General features: G+C 49.7%; 1 protein-coding gene across 2 annotated transcripts in view; it reads right to left on the bottom strand.

The window, feature by feature from the left end:
* Nucleotides 1-275: 275 nt before the first annotated feature.
* LRP3 (LDL receptor related protein 3) overlaps nucleotides 276-19,901 on the bottom strand; it is a 36,585-nt gene continuing 16,959 nt past the window's right edge. Inside the window, exons 3-7 of one of the 2 annotated variants that reach the window (XM_029075513.2) lie at nucleotides 19,258-19,396; nucleotides 7,578-7,786; nucleotides 5,813-6,902; nucleotides 4,989-5,121; nucleotides 276-2,928 (exon numbers count right to left, since the gene is read on the bottom strand). In XM_029075513.2, coding sequence (XP_028931346.1) covers nucleotides 2,107-2,928; nucleotides 4,989-5,121; nucleotides 5,813-6,902; nucleotides 7,578-7,786; nucleotides 19,258-19,396 — 2,393 coding nt within the window. In that variant the 3' untranslated portion in view covers nucleotides 276-2,106. Of the gene's footprint in view, nucleotides 2,929-4,988; nucleotides 5,122-5,812; nucleotides 6,903-7,577; nucleotides 7,787-11,180; nucleotides 11,343-19,257; nucleotides 19,397-19,901 lie in introns of those variants that run through there. The other variant, XM_029075514.2, reaches the window with a different exon arrangement.

Raw genomic sequence — 19,901 nt, 5'->3', positions numbered from 1 at the left:
TTGGAAACCCAGGAATGCCCTTAGCCGCTCTGGCTCCCAGAAAAAATACGTCTGAAAGGGATTTGGCTGGGGCCAGCCCAGTTGGTTTCCAGGTCTGAGCTCCTGGGACCACTGGGCCTCTGATCCCAAAGCATTCATCCCACCAGTTCTCTAGGATCCTGAAAAGACTAGGCTGTCAGGAAAGAGCACAAAGCCCCAATCTGAGGAATTACAGAGGTTCCAGGAGTTTTGTGAGCCCAGAGGAGATCGCAGCAAATTAACAAAGAAGACTCAAATCTCTAAAAAAACCAAAAAGTTTACTGTAAAACAGAACAGCAAGTCAACCGCAGCAACAAGGTGGCAAAGATGATCCTAGAGGACAAGGTGGGGGAGGGTCAGTAATATGGCTGCAAACCTAAACTGGTACAACGAGTGGTCTCCAATTAAACAATGGCTTTTCAGATATTCTAAAAAAAAAAATCAAAGTGGCAAAACAACCCAAAAAACCCAGCCACCCCAACAGGAACCAGGCTCTCTCTGCATATAACAAGATACAAACTTTGGTTGAAGAGCCACTCCCAAGACTGTTAAGTACCTGACTATGGCTCTCAAAGGAAACAGTGGAAAAATGAGGTCAAGGCTAATTGATTGATTGATTGATGACAACTTAAAATGGAGCTCAGCTTCTCATGCTGGACCCATTGAAACATCAGGCATTATGTGGTTCGCTCCTCACTCTGGGCTGTTCCACTGTGATGGTGACATTCCGTCCTGTTGTGAAGGGATACTCGGCACAAAGTTTACCTTCCTCAACATCACCGTCCTGAGCTCTCTTCTCAGAGGCTACTCAAGCCTGAAGGGTATGATGCACTTTAAGTCGGGACCTACCCTTCTACTTCAAACCCCTATCCCTCAGAAATTCTTCCCCACAGGGCCGCCCTCTGGCTTGGCATCATGGGAAGGTGGCCTGCTGGGGTGGAACCAGTTAAGCCCTGATCTCTCTCTTGCTGTCTCCACCCCTTCAACCCTGAAGTCACTGAGTTTGGATCCAAGCTAGCCTTGACCTTTTAGCCATTCCCCCTCAATATACATCATGTCAGAAGCCTAAACACATCCCTCTTTTCCCTCCTGCCTGAACTTCCACCATGCAGGAGATGCCCAGAATGAATCTGCGGTCCTGGACACAGCCTGCATCCAAGCTGGGGACGAGTATTCCCACCCTGGGGCTATACCATGGGACAGCATCAGGCTTGCTTTGCCGCCCCACTGTTCGGAAAGCTCACCTCGAGCTGACTGGTCACCCCCTCTCCTGGGGCTTTCCTGCCTCACAAGGCCTAGGTTTCAATTGTTTTTTCTCCCAACAGATGCCTGCCAGTAGGTTAAGCTTTAAGAAAGAGAGTTGGCCCAGAGTCAATGAATAGGTAGGGGTGAACCCTGAGACCAGCCCAGTTACTCAGAAAGCCAACCCAAGCACCTCTTGTGCTACTACCAAGCGGGCCCTCGCTCTACCAACTCAATGCTCTGCACAGGCTAGAACCTAGCCTGGCTCAAGCCACAGGAGTCTGGGCCAACATCTCTCCCAGCAGTCACTGAAGGCCCTACACATTCGGTCATCCCTGGATGCGACTGGGACGTGGAGGGCCGGCAGATGACAGGGCCTTCCACGACCAGCGAATGGTGCAAACAGCCAGCCACACCTGCCGGGGTTCTGTGCTCCATCCCCTTCCACTCCTTCCTACCCCCACAACTCCCAGATCGAGGAAGTCCCACAGCAGTTTCCCATCCCTCCAGGGGTCCTGAGCCACTGGAAAGGTTCCTTCAGCATGAAGCTGCCTGATAAACTACAGAAATCACCACCTCTTAATCCCTGATTGCAAAATGAAGGCAAAGAATACATTTAGGAGAGAGGAACCAGAAGGCACCTCAAGATCCTCTCTGAGACAATTGCTTTCCACTCCCTCCAGGCCCCGGATCGTCCCCCACAGAGTTCGTTTGTCGTACGCTCCAGGGTGGGTCCAGTTGGTGAGGACAGATCGTGTGCAGCTGGTCCGTCAGGCCTGGGTGAATTTTCCCATCATTCTCCTAGGGACAGGATCAACCCACCGGGGAGGAGGGAGGGAAGTATCATCAGCAAACAAGTAGAGATTCATCATCGCTGGTGTTGGGGTCGGAGAGCGGGGAAGTGGCCTGGGGCATCAGCACTTGAACAGTGTGGCAGCAAGCCGCGTGGATGCCCAGCGGCTCCTCCTGACGGGACAGGGGACAGCACGGGGGCAGTCCCTCGGGCGGGAGGGAAACGTTCGAGGGGCAGTCTGTGCGGGCCGGTTCCCACTTCTGGGAGGGCCGCTGGCCTGGTCTTTCGCCGCTCGTTGGGGCACATAGCAAGGAGCTGCCACTCCCCCCGACAATTCTCCTGTGGGTGGGGCCCCTCCCATCCCGCAGCATCTCTGTCATGCTGTCAGACAAAGGATCCCTGAAGGTCTTTCCTGGCTCCCCTTTGCTGACAGGCCTGAGTTCACTCCTGGGGCCCTCCCCGGGGCCCGAAGACTTGTCTGCCTGGCCGGGCTCCAGGCCGCTGGCCGTGCAGGTGACCGCAGGTGCGTCTGATGGGGGTGGTTCCAGGGAGGCCGTGTCTGGGGGTGGTAGGGTGGAGCCCGGGGACTGGGGTGGCCCCCCAGCCTGGGCACCTGGCTCCTCCTCCGGGACACAGCCCTCGGGGGAGGCCTGGGGGCTCGGCCTGCCCCCATCGGTCTGCTGGATGATGCCATCTCCCAGGGTGGTCTGGGAGGGGCGTGCGGGGGTCAGGAGAGGGATCTGCCCTCGTGCCCGGGGGCGGTGGAAGAATCTGTTCCAGAGGCGGCCCAAGCGCCGGCGGGAGGAGCTCCGGCGGGAGGAGTGCTGGCGCATCTGGCGTCTCATGGCCGACCGGATGTTCTGCAGCACCGACACCTGCAACACACATGGGGGATACGGAGGGCGGGAAGTGACTCCTCTCAGGATCCTAGCACCCCGGCACCCTGGTAAGGAGGTGCTCAGGATGCTGCCCTGGAGTTAATCTGCCCCCATGAACACTATACTCTGACACCCTTCTCATTCATTTATTCATTCATTCAATTGTATTTATTGAGTGCTTACTGTGTGCAAAGCACTCTACTAAGTGCTTGGGAGAGTACAATATAACAATAAACAGACACATTCCCTGCCCACAATGAGTTTATAATCTAGAGCGGGAGACAGACATTAATATGAATAAATCAATAAATATCATATATGTATATAAGTGCTGTACGGGTTCAGTGGCAGCCTAGCCAGTCCCTCTGCAGGTCCATCCAAACCAGCCCCACTCCTAAGGACAAACTTCTCTTCCACTTCTCAGCTCTACCAGCCCACTGGGTCCACGCAGCTCAGACCAAGTGAGGAGATGGCCGTCGTCCTGCTAGAGGGGCCCAGGTCGGCAATCAAACCGGACAGATTTAGTCCTAATGAGGCATTTACCAACCTGAATTGTCACGCCTGTATCAGGGGTGGTCAAAACACAGTCTGCAGAAATGGCTAGAAATGGCTGCTCTTCTGCCCAAAGCCACACCTGGTTCTGAGCTGACCCGAATGTGATCCCTGCAGCACCCTGCTGCTCCCTAGGCCATGGGATGTGGGAATACGTGACTGCATCCACAGCAGGTTTGGGATCATAGGGGAAAGTCCAGTTAATTCTGTCTCTCTGATCTCAGGTCCCCATCTGCGCCCCCACTGATCACACTTCAACCCAACTGCTGGGAGGATTCCATGCCTGAAATCCACATGTTTCAAAACTTGGGCACCACCCTGTATTTCCTAACCCAGTGATCGAATTCACCAGATAACTGCCATCTCTCTTCATCGGTCTTGTCTGCTCAGACACAATTCCTACATGCCAGGGCTGGAAGGTTCCTCTAGAAGTCTTAGGGTCCCATGGGTCCCCTCTAGGAGTGATTCTGTAGCCACTGTGGGTGCCCTGGGGAGCTGGGGGACCGGGGGGGGGGGGGGGGGCTCACCAATTATCCTCTAAGAATCTTTCCCAATTAAACCCTCTTTTCCCCAGCTCCCTCTCCCTTCTGAGTCTGAGTCATCTATGTACTTGGATCTGTGACCTTCAGATATTTGGTATTTGCCCTTCAGCATTTACGTACATATCTATAAATTATATAACGTATTTATTTATATTAATGTTTGTCTCCCCATTTGGCAGTAAGCTCATTGTGGGCAGGGAACGTGTCTATCATTTCTGTTGGACTGTACTCTTCCAAGCACTTAGTACAGTGCCCCACAAATAGTAAGTGTTCAATAATTACCTCTGATTGGTTATCGTTTCACTGCAAGTATCTGGCAAATTCGGAGTAATTGCAAGTGTCTGGAAAATTCAGAGAGCGGATGTGCAGGCTGAGAACCTCACCACTGCCCCCAACCCCCTGAATTATCCTTTGTGTTCAAAGAGGGCATGCACTTCTGATGGCAGGGACAAATGCGGCTGAAAAGACTGAGCTGCCTGGGTTGGTCTCTTCAACTCTGAGCACAAAAAGACTGTCTTTGCCCAAGCTGCTACATGTGCCCTTTACGACACCCAGTGTTTCTGATTCCTCCCCGTCACCTCAAGATCATTCCCCACCTCCCTCAAACCACTCCTTCTGGAAGGCCGGAAAGGGAAGGAGGGAGGAGGGATGAAGGGAGGAAAGAAAAGAACCCAGTTCCAAAGTGTCCATGGGCTGCCTGCCTTATACTTGGGGGTGCCCACAACCAGAAGAGCACAGGTCTAGTCCATGCTGAAGCCATTGCCACCAGGTGGGGGCTAACCCCACTCATCTTTCAGCCTAAAGTCAGTCAATTCCCATTTGAACACAGGCAGCAAGAAAACTCAGATTAGGACTGATCTATTGCTCTAACCACAAGATTGCCCTCATTCTCTATCTCCCAAGATTCCTCTCCCCCTCTTCCCAGGGACCCCTGGAGCCAGCAGGAGAGCCTGGACCACTGACCTGTGATGCGTTGTACAGGGGGAAGTCCTCTACTGGGGGGATGAGCCCCTGAGCAATGAGCTGACCATAGGACGGGGGAGCCTCCCGGCGCACAAACTCAGCCTCCAGCCGGGTCATCTGAGTCTCAAATGCCCTGGAAACAAAGGAATCAGAGTCAAAAAGGTGGAGTGACCACCCACCCACCCTCTGCAGCCCATCCTCCTCCTCTGCAGGTCAGGAAAGGGGATCCTGAGGGGCCTACAGTGCTGTCCACCAAGCCCTGCCAGGGCATTCCAGGAACTGCTGCTGCTCCTGCTATCTTTTCCCCTGGCCTGGGGAGCTGCCACAGCAAGGCACAAGTTATCCTTTACTGTCTGGGGAAGGCAGACCTTCCTTCCCTAGATAGCACAGCTCTGTGGAATGCTGATCAGAGAACTAGCAGGGCCTCCCGAGAGCAGCACAGGGAAACTTCCCCACAGATCCAGCCTTCCCTACATTTTTTTATGGTAATTTCCAAGGCCTTACTATGAGCCAGGCACTGTACTGAGTGCTGGGGTGGATATAAAATAAGCCAGTTGGGCATAATCCACGTCCCACATGGGGCTCACAGTCTTAATCCCCGTATTACAGATGAGGTAATTAAGGCTCAGAGAAGTGAAGTGACTTGCCCACAGTCACACAGCAGACAAGGATTAGAAACCAGGTCCTTCTGATTCCAGGCCCGTGCTCTATCCACTAGTCCACATGCTTCTTAGCATGAGAAGTGAGGGGCAGAGGGAGTGGCTGAGCCCAGTGGCTGCCCTGGCAGGGTGCAAGGGGGATTGTGGGGGTGGGCGAGTGCTCACCGGTACTCCCGGGTGCGAAGCGAGTACAGTTTGAAGGCACAGCCCAAGGCGATGACCAGCAGCAGCCCGCAGACCAGGCTCCCAATGAGGGCGGCTGTGATCACCTTGCGGGGCACCACCACCAGGCAGTTGTGCTCGTCGCTGCCGTCCTGGCAGTCCTCCTGCCCATCGCAGCGCCATGTCTCGAAGATGCACAGGTTGGTGCCACAGTGGAAATTGCCCGGCTGGCATGAGAAGCAGTTCTTCTCGTCCGAGCCGTCGGGGCAATTCTTCTGGTTGTTGCAGCGGTCGGGCAGGGCGTAGCAGAGCCCACTGTTGCCCTCGCATGGGTACTCGCCCTTCCGGCAAGCCGGGCAGCCCTCCTCATCCTTGCCGCCAGGGCAGTGCCACCAGCCGTCACAACGCTGCCGCTCCGCAAAGCAGCCCTCGTCGCTCCCGCACGGCCGCTCCCATGGCAGGCAGTAGCCCTTGACCTGGTAGGTGGCATTGAACCCATGGCCGGTGCTCTTGGCCCGGGCGTGGTAGGCCACCGTCAGCTGGCCCCGGGGGGCCTCCACGCTGACCGGTCGGCGGTTGCTGCGGTAGGACAGGGTCTTCACCAGCCGGTCGCCCTGCTCCCCCAGCCCGTCGAACACTTGCACGTAGTCACTGTAGCCCAGCTGCAGGTCCAGCTGCAGCAGCACGTGGCGGGTGTCCTGGGTGTCCACGTACCAGGTGCAGTGGAGGTCAGACCGGGAATGGTCTGCCCGGTAGAGGTCGGGTGAGGCAAAGGAGCCGTAGAAGTTGCCCAGGTGCTTGCCGCATGAGAGGTCAGGGCAGCCCAGCTCATCTGAACCATCCCCGCAGTCCCGGGCCGCATCACAGCGCCGTTCCAGGGGCAGGCACCGGGTGGTGGACAGGGCCGCAAGGCAGGGGAAGGTGCCCGTGGGGCAGAGGCCGGGGGGCTGCTCCGTCGGGGGTGCCGTGCAGTTCCTCTCGTCTGACCCATCCCCACACTCGTCCACAGTGTTGCACCGCCACGGGCTGGGCACGCACTTGCCGTTGGCACAGTGGAACTCGTCTGCCTGGCACATGGACTGGCCCGTTTTCCCTAGGGAGGGTGGGAGAAGTAGGAGAGGTGACTCAGCACCCTGGGCTCAGGAGGCGGGAATATCCCATGTGGGCCGGAGGCTGGAGGGGAGACCGGAAGCATCACTGCTCCTGCCCCCCAACCCCAACTCGTTCTGATCAAGCCCCCTCAGGAGGAAGATCTCCCTTCTCCAAACAAATGAGTGCAAGATTCGCTGAGAGAGGGGGAAACAACAGAATAGAGCTGACTGGTGTCTGGTCCAGGTCCTTACCCTTGGTCATTTCCACGGGGATGTGAAATCAAACCGACAGTCTCTCTTCACCACCACCCGCCAATTAGGGGATTCTCCCTCCGAATGAGGGGAGGGGGTCGGGCCGGAGGTAGGACCATTTGGGGTAACTAGACAACAAGAGAGAGAGGCTGGGGCTTCTCATTCCTCAAAAGGCTATCAATCTATCAACCAACTGTATTTATTGAGCATTTGCAATGTGCGAGGCACTGTGCTGTGCAGTGGGAGAGGCCAACATAGTTGGTAGACATGATCCCTGCCTTTGAGGACTCTTCAGCTCTCAGATTCAGGTTCAGCTGCTCTGCCCAGGCATTGATGGCAAAGGAACTGAGGAGACCACCTGCAAGCCCTTCCTGTAACTCCCCCAACTGCCCCGCTTACTTGCTCAGGGCCCCAGGAGACAGTACCTCTGATGTAAGACAAGCGGAAGCCCTGAGCCTGGCCTGAGCTGGAAGCATCCGAGTGGAAGAAGATCCATACGTGGTCACGGGAGGAGATGAAGACAGGAGGGACGGTGGAGCCACACAATCGGTAATCCTCCCGCCGGGCCGACGGGCCGATCATCAGCCAGTCCAGAGAGCACTTGTGGGAGTCCTCCAGGTCGAAGTTCTTAAAGCTGCCGGAAGGAAATGCCGCCAAGTCATGGACAAGGTAGGTCCTGCCCACGCTGGACCAGGTAGGAACACACACACACACACACACACACACACACACACACACACTCATTCTCTCTCACTTCCCCCCCCCCCCAAAAAAAACCTGGTCATTTTATACCTATCCCAGTGTTTAGCACAGTGCTATGTCACATAATCAGTACTTTTTTTCTTTTAAAAAAATGGTATTTGTTAAGCGCTTAGTGCCAGGCTCTGTACTAAGCATTAGAGCAGATACAAGATAAGTGGGCTAGACACAGTCCCTGCCCCACATAGGGTTCACAGTCAACCCCATGTTACAGATGAGGTAACTGAGGCACAGAGAAGTAAAGTAGAACCCATCTGTGGCTCAGTGGAAAGAGCACGGACTTTGGAGTCAGGGCTCATGAGTTCAAATCTCAGCTCTGCCACTTGTCGGCTGTGTGACTGTGGGCAAGTCACTTAACTTCTCTGTGCCTCAGTTACCTCATCTGTAAAATGGGGATTAAGACTGTGAGCCCCACGTGGGACAACCTGATTCCCGTGTCTACCCCAGCGCTTAGAACAGTGCTCGGCACATAGTAAGCGCTTAACAAATACCAACATTATTAAAGTGACTTGTCTAAGGTCACACAGCAGAAAAGTGGTGGAGCCGGAATTAGAACCCAGGTCCTCTGACTCCTAAGGCCGGGCTCTTTCCAGTAGACCATCCTGATGCTCAAAACACTTACTAAGTGTCACAATTAATTAATTAGAACAGATTTTCATGACCCTTCCCCACACATCCCTAGAAAGTTACCTCAGGTCCTGGCAGAAGACCTGGGTCATGGAAGGAGAATGAGTATTGACAATATCTCCAAAGCTGAAAATGGGAGCTGATACTGTCAACTGCCTTGATAACTAAACACCCTTATTGGCAGCTCCCTGTCACACTGGGGAACTTAACACACTTTCAGGACTTCCAGGAAGTGGACTCCCATATAGAAATGTTTCCCTAGATCCACCTCTGTGGTAACGGGGATGCGATCCCGGCCTGATGCTCTGACTTCTCCTCGCTGATTCCCAAACCAGCATGCAAGTGGCCTCCCTGCCAGACTCCAAACACCTTACTTTATTTACAACATACACAACTGTGGGGAGCAAAATGATAAGACTCTAAATTTCACCCACCCTACAGAGCTGGATCTCACGTGGGACAGGACTAACTAGAGAAGCAGCGTGGCTCAGTGGAAAGAGCCCGGGCTTGGGAGTCAGAGTTCATGGGTTTGAATCCCAGCTCTGCCACTTGTCTGCTGTGTGACCGTGGGCAAGTCACTTCACTTCTCTGTGTCTCAGTTATCTCATCTGTAAAATGGGGATTAAGACTATGAGCCCCACGTGGGACAACCAGATTCCCCTGTGTCTACCCCAGCGCTTAGAACAGTGCTCTGCACATAGTAAGCACTTAACAAATACCGACATTATTATTAAAGAGGTGGTGATAAAATCACAAGCAGATCCAAGTTCCTGAAATTGTCATGCACCCTGAGTATTGGGGAAAAAAGTGGATTTGCTCTATCCACTACACCATGCACCTCTTCCCTATAGGAAGGGAGAGCTTGTCTCTTCCTCTTGGTGGGGGTCCCTATCCTTAGAAGCAGTAGAGAAGTAGTTGGTTCTTTTCCTCTATGCCTCAGTTTCCTCATCTGTTACATGGGAATGAAATTCCTGTTGCTTGGAACTTGCTATTTCTCACACCTCTCTCCCTCAATCAATCAATAAATGATATTCATTGAGTGCTTACTATGTGCAGAGCACTGTAGTAAGTGCTCGGGAGAGTACAAGCAGAACCAACAAAGAAAACCACCCACTGGAATTAAGTCTAGAAAAAAGCTTTCCTGGTGAGACATACACAACTCTTATGCCCAAACCTAGTGGCAGGTAGGATGCAGCCTCTCCCTTAAGGAGAAAAGATTGTACAAAAGGAAGAAGGATCTTGGGGTTCCCACTTTATCATCAACTGAACTGCTGTCATCACCCTGCCAAGGAAGTGCTAATGAACTCCTGTCTGGCTTTCAACCATTAAGGAGCAAACTCAGGCTGCTAAAGAGGCACAGAACAGGACACAGGGGTGAGAAAGGGTATGTCCTTGTTGAGAGGGGGAGCAGTCCTTGAGGCTTAGTCCTCTGGATGAGATACAGCAATTATGACACCAACTCCTTGATTCCAGCTGCACAAAGGTGTTCCCAGCTCTGGAAAGCTAGACCAGTCACGTTGTATGGTGGGGGGGAGGGGCGAGGGGGTGTGTGTGAGTATGTGTGTGTGTGTGTTTATTAAGCTCGATGCTGAGTGAGAGTTGCACACCCTAAATGACTGGCTCTCAGAGTTCCCAACGAGTGCAGCTGCTTGCTCTGAGCTCCAGAAGCTGCTACCTGGAGCCGGTCAGTCAAGAAGGCACTTCTGGAGGGGACACTTCACAACCAAAACATTCAAACCAAAACTCCACATTTTCCCATCTTATAGCAAAATATAGGAAAGCAGGAGGCAGGCCACAGTATATCTGTTTTTCCTATATGCAAAAAGCCTACACTTATCCTACACAAACACAAGCACATACACAATCAAAATCCAACACTTTCTCCTACCTTAGTATGTGACACCACACTGATTTAATTTATCAGCACAGATACAGGTGGTACTTAGGCTGCACAGTGCCACATTCATTCACAATTCAATCTCTTCACTCCAGGCAGTTCAGTCTAAAGGCAGCCGCCATGATCCTTATCCTTTTTTTTTTGATCCAGTCCCCCGGAGGAACACAGGATGGAGACATTGACTATTCCAGAATTACTATTCAGCGGACGTCTAATTATACTGCATTAAGCACCACCACAGTGAGGCTGCTTGCTAATAGCAGCCTCTGTTCCCTAACACATCAAGGAACTGAACTAAAATAGGGTGATTCATTCCTGATTCTAGAGATTCCTAAACACCAGCTCCATTAAAACACAATTGCCCTCTGGACTCCAATTCACTGCATGAACACAGTGTCATCTGGATTCTCACTTACTCAGGCTAGAATCCTGTACTACCCTCAGGGCTTGGTGCTGGGGATGTGGGGGGGGGGGGTGTTCATGCATTCTTTCAATGGTATTTATTGAGTCCTTACCGTGTGCACTGCACTAAGTGCTTGGAATGTGCAATTCGGCAACAGATAGAGACAATCTCTGCCCAATAACAGGCTCACAGTCTAAAAGGGGGAGACAGACAAGCACCCTCTCGTGCAAGGCTGTCATTTCCAACTCTGAGCAAGAACCCCTCCCCTCTCTATCAGACAACTGTTTGGGTCAGAGTTAGTTCACAGGAGGATTCTGGCCCGGAAGTGGAAGTGACACCTACCTTAATTGGGGAAGACATTTTGGAGGAGATGACTTTTTAGGTGGAGATGGGTTTGGTGGAGCTGAATTGCTGTAGAACCTCTATTAATCTTCTGCAGATTACAAGCAACCTTAGGGCACTCAGTGGAATAAAAGTAGGGAATGTTAAGGGAGGGGTTCAAATGGACAACACCTAATAATGATAATAATAATAACAATAATTGTGGTATTTGTTAAGTGCTTACTATGTGCCACTCACTGTACTAAGTGCTGGGGTGGATACAAGCAAATTGGCTTGGGCACAGTCCCTGTCTCAAGTGGGGCTCACAGTTTTAATCCCCATTTTACAGATGAGATAAATGAGGCCCAAAAAAGTGAAGTGACTTGCTCAAGATCATCCAGCAAACAAGTGGCAGAGCTGGGATTAGAACCCATGACCTTCTAACTCCCAGGCCTGCGCTCTATCCACTACACCATGCACCTCTTCCCTATAGGAAGGGAGAGCTTGTCTCTTCCTCTTGGTGGGGGTCCCTATCCTTAGAAGCAGTAGAGAAGTAGTTGGCTCTTTTCCTCTATGCCTCAGTTTCCTCATCTGTTACATGGGAATGAAATTCCTGTTGCTTGGAACTTGCTATTTCTCACACCTCTCTCCCTCATTCAATCAATAAATGATATTCATTGAGTGCTTACTATGTGCAGAGCACTGTAGTAAGTGCTCGGGAGAGTACAATACAACAGAATTAGCAGGCAACTCCCTTCCCATAACAAGCTTATAGTCTAGAGTCTCCATTTCCCTGCTCCCTGGCTTCAGGAGGCCAGCCTTCCCCAAATACCATGAAATTTGTAAGCTGCATCTTTATTCAATAGAGCACTGCCTTCACCCTCCATGATTTGTCAAGATCTAGTGGACAGAGCATAGGCCTGGGAGTCAGAAGGACCTGGGTTCTAATCCTGGATCTGCCACATATCTGCTGTGTGATCTTGGGCAAGTGACTTAACTTTTCTGAGCCTCAGTTACCTCATCTGTAAAATGGGAATTAAGACTGTGAGCCCCATGTGGGATAGGAACTGTGTCCAACATGATTAATTTGCATCTACTCCAGCCCTTAGAACAGTGCTTGGCACATAATAAGTGCCTAACAAGTACCTTTATTATTATTATTACTATTACAGTAAGAAAGTGATTTGGGTGCTGCAGGGTAAAGTCACCTTTGAATCTGAACTGCAAGTCAGGCTTCTGAGGGACCAGTAATCCCGGTTTTGTTAAAACCTACAACCCCAAAACTTCTTCTTCAAAACAAAACCAAAAAAAACACACTTTTGGCACTCTTCTCCAATTGAATCTTCTATTTCAAACAAAAAACAAGAATGGTGAGCTCTTCTATAAAATGAAGCACCACCCATATTCTCCCTGCCCTGTTTGATTTGCTCCCAATAAGGGAATAGAATGGAGAGACGGGACCTGCGAGAATATTTTCCCAACATTCACTAATACACATCGGATGCCATTAATGACCACACTGCCAGTCAAATTCATTTGTAACTCTGAAAAAAAAAAATACCTCCCTTGTGAAATGACTGTTGGGAGATCAGGAGAACAATTAAATCCCAATAGTTTGGATTCAGGGTTAGGAGAGGTGAGTGGCAGGTTGTCTGCAATAAGAAGCTGAAGTCCACCTACCCATTTCACAATCCATTCAAGTTTTCCAAATTGGAAAAGCTCTTGGGGCACCAGTGCCTACATTCTGAGAAAGCCAAAGATTTACTCTGGTATAAGAGGGGTGGGGGGAAACAAACAGACCTACCCCACTCATCTGTCAGAAAACTAAACACACTGTTCAGCTCCACTTGGAGACCCTGTGGATAATGGGAAGGGGCCTCACAGGGCCCTTCATGGTCAGTTTCCAGCCTCTAAGCAGGTGACTGGTCAAACTATCTAGGGTCTCTCTTCCAGATGGAGGGTACACAGTTTCCTTTGCCAGGCTACTGCAGTTCAGTCATCTCAACCATAAGGTAACTCTTCCTTCTGTTCAATGGAAATCTCTCCCGCAGCAGAGGTAAAGGAGCAGAAGCTGGTTGTGGCTCTGACCATTTGTTTAAACATGCTCTCAAAGACTGGATGAAAATATGGATCACAGAGTTTCCTGGAAGGAACACAGTAAGGCTGGGGAGTGGCTCCTCCTTCTCATTACCCCTGCCAGAAAACAAACCAGTTCATTCATTCTTCCTCCCTTAATACACACCCATGACACGGAGAAAAACTACACAAGTCTGGGCTACTGTAGCTGAGATTCCAGTGGTCTCCAGGCCCTCATCCAACACCCTGACCATCTCTATCCCTCCAGTTGGGAACGAAAATCAAGTTCAGCATAGTTGCCACTTCTCAATCTCAGACGTCACCAGAGAAAAGGTATCCTGTCAGGCTAGTCTGACACAACAAAGTCAGGACCTCTTACTTAAGACCAAGAAGAGAGCTTGCTCTCCCTCCTGCCGATTTGGCATAATTAAATGCAATTTGCTTATCCTCTGGCCACTTCACTGCTAATTCCAGCTGAAAGATAAGAGAATTCTAATGCAGGAGAACCAAGAAGCCTTGATCCCTTCTCAGGGAGATAGGAAGGTAATGTCAAAGGTTTTATAGAACCACTGACTACACATGCTCTGAGCTGGCTTTTTGAAAGCCAGAGGAGGTGAACTGACCATTCATTTCAAGATCAAGACACAAAGGGCCGAAGCAGGTTTATCATAACAAGAAGCCCCCAGCTGGTCATGCCCACTACTTCCCTTGGGGTGCAGGGAAGAGCTTCCAGAGACAGCATCCACAACTTGGAGGAACAGACTGGGAACCCCATCTAAAGCTCCCACTAGGCACCCCGCAGTTCAAGAGTTAATTCTAAGGTAGCTAGCTCAATGTGGATTTCCAAAGCACAAAACCATCACACTAGACATCAAGACAATAAATATGGAAGGATTCATCTGAGCATGCAGTGGAAAAAGGTAAGTGTCACACCAGCCTGCTTAAACAGACAAAGAACCAGGGAGCTTATTTCCACATTTTTAAGAGGCGAGAGGAATTTCATTCAACCACTTGCAAAGATACCTCCATGGAACACACCATATGCACCTGCTTGCTTCTCTGTGGAGGAGACAAAGCAAAGTGCAATTAATTTCTGCTCCAAACATCAAACAACCCAGGTGGATGAATTTGCATGCATTTACTACAGTATGCAGATCAGAGACAGAAAAGACCCACTAGATCATCTGGTCCATCACCCTCCAGGCAGAATGGAGTCCCCAGGTGCTTTTAGTTTAAGAGAGGGTATTGATCAAATCAGAATCATTTGGAAGAATGTGTCATTTATCATACCAAGGGCAGTATATTAGAGAATAAAACCACAGTATTGTCTAGGACGTAGAGAACAAAGCAAATCTTTAAGTGGTTGGTGGTTAGCAGCAGAGGGTCGATGAGAGGAAATAAACTGCTCAGTTAACAAGTTGGGTGAAGAATTGGATGTAGAGTCCCAAGCCTACTAAGGAAAAGAGGGAAGGAAGAACAAACAGAAAACAGCAAATTTAGGACTCTTGAGAAGTTCCCTCTTCCATGCTTTCTCAGGAAGCAGTGACAGAATGTGTGCACTGGACTTACGAGCAAGTAAAAAGCAAAATTAATATTCTTCTTGGTCCATCTCCGCTAAGTAATGCAAAAACAACTAAGGGGAAAGAAAAGCAGACAAAATGCCGCTTTAAAAAAATAAATCAATATAAATCTAAAAAAGAAAGATATGAACACAAAATTTCCAGAGGAGAGGCCCATGGGAGAGCCCCCTCTTTCACTGATGCAGCAAAGTGCACATTTACAATGGGACGGTTTTATTGGAAACCGAGGAATAAACGGTTCACAAATTCTAACACAGAATACACTTATTGCTTACGTAACTAGTTACAACTGAAACTAAGCCCCTAGTTTCAGTGAATACTCCAAATGTGGAACACCACTACCCCACTGGGAAATGCTAGCAGCGTGGCTTAGTGGGTAGAGCATGGGCTTGGGAATCAGAAAGATCTGGATTCTAATCCCAGTTTCGCCACATGACTTCTGTTCAACCTTGGGCAAGGCATTTACCTTCTCTGGCCCTCAATCACCATATCTTTAAAATGGGGATTAAGAGTGTGAGCCCCACGTGGGACCGGAACCGTGTCCAACTCGATTAACTTGTATCTACCCCAGTGCTTAGAACGGTGCACGGCACGTTGTAAGCACTTAACAAATACCAAATTATTATTATTGACAGCAAAGGTAACAAGGGCCATTTCTTTCTCAAGATGAAGTCCTCAGTCCTCACAGTTGGAAAACAAAGTAGGCATCCCCTGCAGTTTACCAGGTCCCACCCTCAGAAACTGCCCAGGGAGAGGCTCATGGTGTTGCCCCACAGCCCTTATGTACATGCCATAATTTATTTATATATTTGTCTGTCTTTCCTTCTAGACTATAAGCTCCTTGTGGGCAGGGAACATTTCTACCAACTCTGTTATACTGTACTCTTCCAAGTACTTAGTGCAGTGCTCTGCACAGCAAGCACTCAATCAACACGATTGATTGAGCGTATCCTGGCTTTCCTGGGGAGCCAGTCTGCTGCCTCTAGTAGCTGAGGAAACCAGAGCTTGACACTTAGTTCAAACCCGAGCTGCCCGAGGATACACAAAACCCCCACAAGTGAATACTCAAATCCTTTCTCCCAGATGAACCAGACTAATTGTTCCGATTCTCAGGAACTTGGGTTATTCCCTTGCAGCTGCCACCTCTTGCTTCTCCTCCACCTCCTCGTCGACTCTCTGTTCCTGATTCAAACAATGCTCAGAGAGGAGGGGGTGGAAGCTCTCGTGTCAGCAGCAGATTTGTTTTTAATCGGAAGGCATCTGGAGCCAAAGCGGGCGGCATCCCTTCTTCCAGCAGCTGAACGGAGCCAGCAGATGGTGTCAGACTGCCAGAGCAGGGAGGCCAACCGGAAGCTGTTGTCGGAGAAGGCTGCTGTTTGTTTGTTTGAAATCTCTCTGACCCTGAAAACCAAGTTGCCGGGGGCACGGGAAGTTCAGTCCGGCTACGATGTGTGAAAACACATAACCGCAGCCAGCCCCTTTGCTTCTCAGAGATTTTCATTTTAGCGGGCAATCCCCTAGTTTGGCCAAAAAAAACACAACAAAAAGCCAATCAATCAGCCATGACCCTCGGTCTCAGCACCTGGGCAAGATTTCGTTTGTTAATCCTTGTTGTGGTGGATCTGTACCCATTTTAAAGTTGGAGAAAGAAAGGCATGTTCAGATGACTGCATGTATTATTTTTACTGCTACTAAAAATAATAACAATGATATTTGCCTAGTGTTTACTATGTGCCTATCTTTGTCCCATACAGAACTAATAACCTAAGGGGGAGAAAGAACAGGCATGGAATCACCATTTAACAGACAACGAACCTGAGGCACCAGAGAAGTGAGGTGACTCGCCCAAGGTCACCCAGTAAGTGAGTGGCAGAGCCAGTCTCCTGACTTCCAGCCCTTTTCTCTTTCCACTACACCATTCTGCTTCTCAAGTTCTGGAATGGGCTTTGATCCAGACCACAGGGTAATGATCCTGGGAGCATCTGTCAGGATCCAGAGTTCTACAGAGAGGCAGAGTCCCCGCTGCACCTTCTACTCGAAAAGCAGCGTGGCTCAGGGGAAAGAGCCCAGGCTTGGGAGTCAGAGGTCATGGGTTTTAATTCAGGCTCTGCTGCTTGTCAGCTGTGTGACCTTCGGCAAGTCACTTCACCTCTCTGTGCCTCAGTTCCCTTATCTGTAAAATGGGGATGAAGACTGTGAGCCCTACGTGGGACAACCTGATGACCTTGTAACTACCCCTGCACTAAGAACAGTGCTTGGCACATAGTAAGCACTTAACAAACACCAACATTATTATTATTACCCTTACTGCCTGCAGTCCCACGACCTATCATTCTGGTAGTGCTCCCCATAACCCCCAAGAACCCCTCCACCCCTTCTCTCCTTTACTATGCTCCCAGCCCCCTATTCAGGACTCCCGAAGAGCTCTACACAGGTTAGACTCTGAGCAGCTCTAGGCAAGTCCCAAGACCTCTGTAGGATTTATTGATTCACGAGGTCATCACCTTGTAAAATGGAGATCATGCTGTTGAAAGATGCCCTATTCCTCCCCGTTTGGGAGACCAACTATCTTCCTTCTTTAATCGCTAAAACACCTTTCTTGAGCTCTCTGCTCCCCAAAATGAGGTTTTCAAGTAGTCAACTAGAACAACAGCCATGTGCCCCCTTGGCAGAGAGAAGAATGGAAGTGGCCACAGGGATTTTTTTTATACATGATTCTATTTAGTTGCCATTGTTTTTACGAGATGTTCTTCCCCTTGACTCTATTTATTGCCATTGTTCTTGTCTGTCTGTCTCCCCCGATTAGACTGTAAGCCCGTCAAACGGCAGGGACTGTCTCTATCTGTTGCTGACTTGTTCATTCCAAGCGCTTAGTACAGTGCTCTGCACATAGTAAGCGCTCAATAAATACTATTGAATGAATGAACAATGCCCAGAAAGGGCCCTATGTGCAACCTATTATATCAAATGCATTCATTGAGCCCTTAATGTGCATGGAGTACTGTCCTAAATGCTTGGTAAAGAGATATTAGACGGATCTCTGCCCTCAAGAAGTTTATAGTCTAGCAGGGAGACGGACATTAAAATAAATGACAGGTAGGGGTAGCAACTGAACAAAAGGATGCATACATAAATGCCTCAGGTGTATGGGCTCGTAGAGGATGCAGGAAGGAAGGAAAATAGGATGGCGATATGAGAAATTAGGTGGGAATGGCACCTTAGAAGAGGTGTGATTTTTGTAAAGCTTTGAAAATGAGGTAAGTTGAGGTCTGCTGGATGTGAAGGAAGGTCCAGGCTATGTGAAGGGATGTCCAGGCCAGAGGGAAGGTATGAGCAAAAGAAACAGCGAGGCCTAGTGGAAAGAGCACGGGCCTGGGAGTCAGAGGATCCGGGTTCTAATCCCAGCTCTGCCCCATATCTGCTGTGCGTCCTTGGGAAAGTCACAACTTCTCTGTGCCTCAGTTCCCTCATCTGTAAAATAGGGATTTAAACTGTGATCCCCATGTGAGCCATTTATATTAACGCTTGTCACCCCTGCTTTAGACTGCACTCTCTTTGTGGATAGGGAAGGTGTCTAGCAACTCTGTTGTATTGTATTCTCCCAAGTCCTTAGTACAGCAAGCACTCAAATATAAATACCATTGACGATAATGATGACACGGATTGTGTCCAACCAGATTAGCTTGTATCCACCAGAGGGTTTAGTACAGTGCCTGGGACAAAGTAAGCACTTAAATACTATTTTTTAAAAAAAGCAAGGCATCAGCATCAAGAGAGATGAAACTGAGGCACAGTAGGTTGGTGTGAAAGGAGAGAAGTGTGAGGGCTGGGTGAGAAGGCAGAGGAGTGAGGATAAGTATGGAGCTGGGTGGTGTAGTGGAAAGAGCACAGGCTTGAGAGTCAGGGGACCTGGTGCTAAGCCAGGCTCTCCTACTGGACTGCTGTGTCTCTTAACATCTCTGGGCCTCTATTCTCTCATCTGTAAAATGAGGATTCAATACCTGTTCTCCCTCCTACTTTAGACCCTGTCTCACATGGGGCTTACAGCCTGTGTCTGACCTTATTTATTATTTACCCTAGCACTGTGCACATATTTAAGCACTTGACAAATACCACAACATCATTATCATTATTACTATTATTTGGGGAAGAGAGTGGATTGAGGGCCTTAAAGGAGTTAGGAGTTTCTGCTTGGTACAAAGATGGTCCTTCAGTAAGGCAGCCAGGATCTGCCACGAGTCCAGAGAGGTAACAGCTGTTTAGGCCACTAACCCTCTGCCACCGGAAACCTTTGAAATATGATTTGTCGGAGCCAAGAATCTTTTCCTCCCCTGACCTGAGTCCTTTCACCCCCCTGAAAGAACCAAAAGCCCTTAAGTCTCTGGGTCATTCTGCTCTCTCTGGATCCCCCAATCAAAGGGCACGAAGCCCCCAGATCATACCTAATCGTTATTATGTCTCCATGGTCTCCTTGGATGTACCAGCTGCAGTTTGTGGCAGGAGGGTAGTTCAGAGGCCAGGCAGGACTGTAGATGACACCCCGTCTCTCTGTGTGCTGCTCTAACTTTCCACTGCAGGCAGCTGTCAACAGACACAATCAACAAGAGAGAAAGTTGTTGTTTTTAAAGCCTCCTAGTTAATGTTTAGGCTCCCTTATGGCTCAAAGACTCCCAATATTCTCCAGAGAGCAGCTCTCATTTGGTGTCTACCAATTCTGTTATATTGTACTCTTCCAAGGACTAAGTACAATGCTCTGCCCACAGTAAGCACTCATTAAATGTTTGATTGATTGATTGTCAGCCTTTCCCTGGAGGTTTCCTCCTCCCCACACCACCAGATTCTACTAGAGACACTAAGTTCTCTGGCTTACAGAGACTCAGAACAAAAATCAGAAGCCAAACTCTCAGATAGTGGCAGACTCACACCTGGGCTAGAAGCCTCACATACCCAAGGTGGTTAGAAGGACTCCAGGCAAGGAAGCCCAGGTCTGACCCAATGAAGAGAGGTTTTGCAAGCTTTGTGCTTCTTCCTGTTACCAGCAACTCCCCATGGATGACAAAAGAGAGAGAAACAAGAGAGATTCTGG

The sequence above is a fragment of the Ornithorhynchus anatinus genome, chromosome 11, assembly GCF_004115215.2.
Source record: "Ornithorhynchus anatinus isolate Pmale09 chromosome 11, mOrnAna1.pri.v4, whole genome shotgun sequence".
Lineage (NCBI taxonomy): Eukaryota > Metazoa > Chordata > Mammalia > Monotremata > Ornithorhynchidae > Ornithorhynchus > Ornithorhynchus anatinus.
This window is presented reverse-complemented; position numbering and strand designations above follow the sequence as displayed.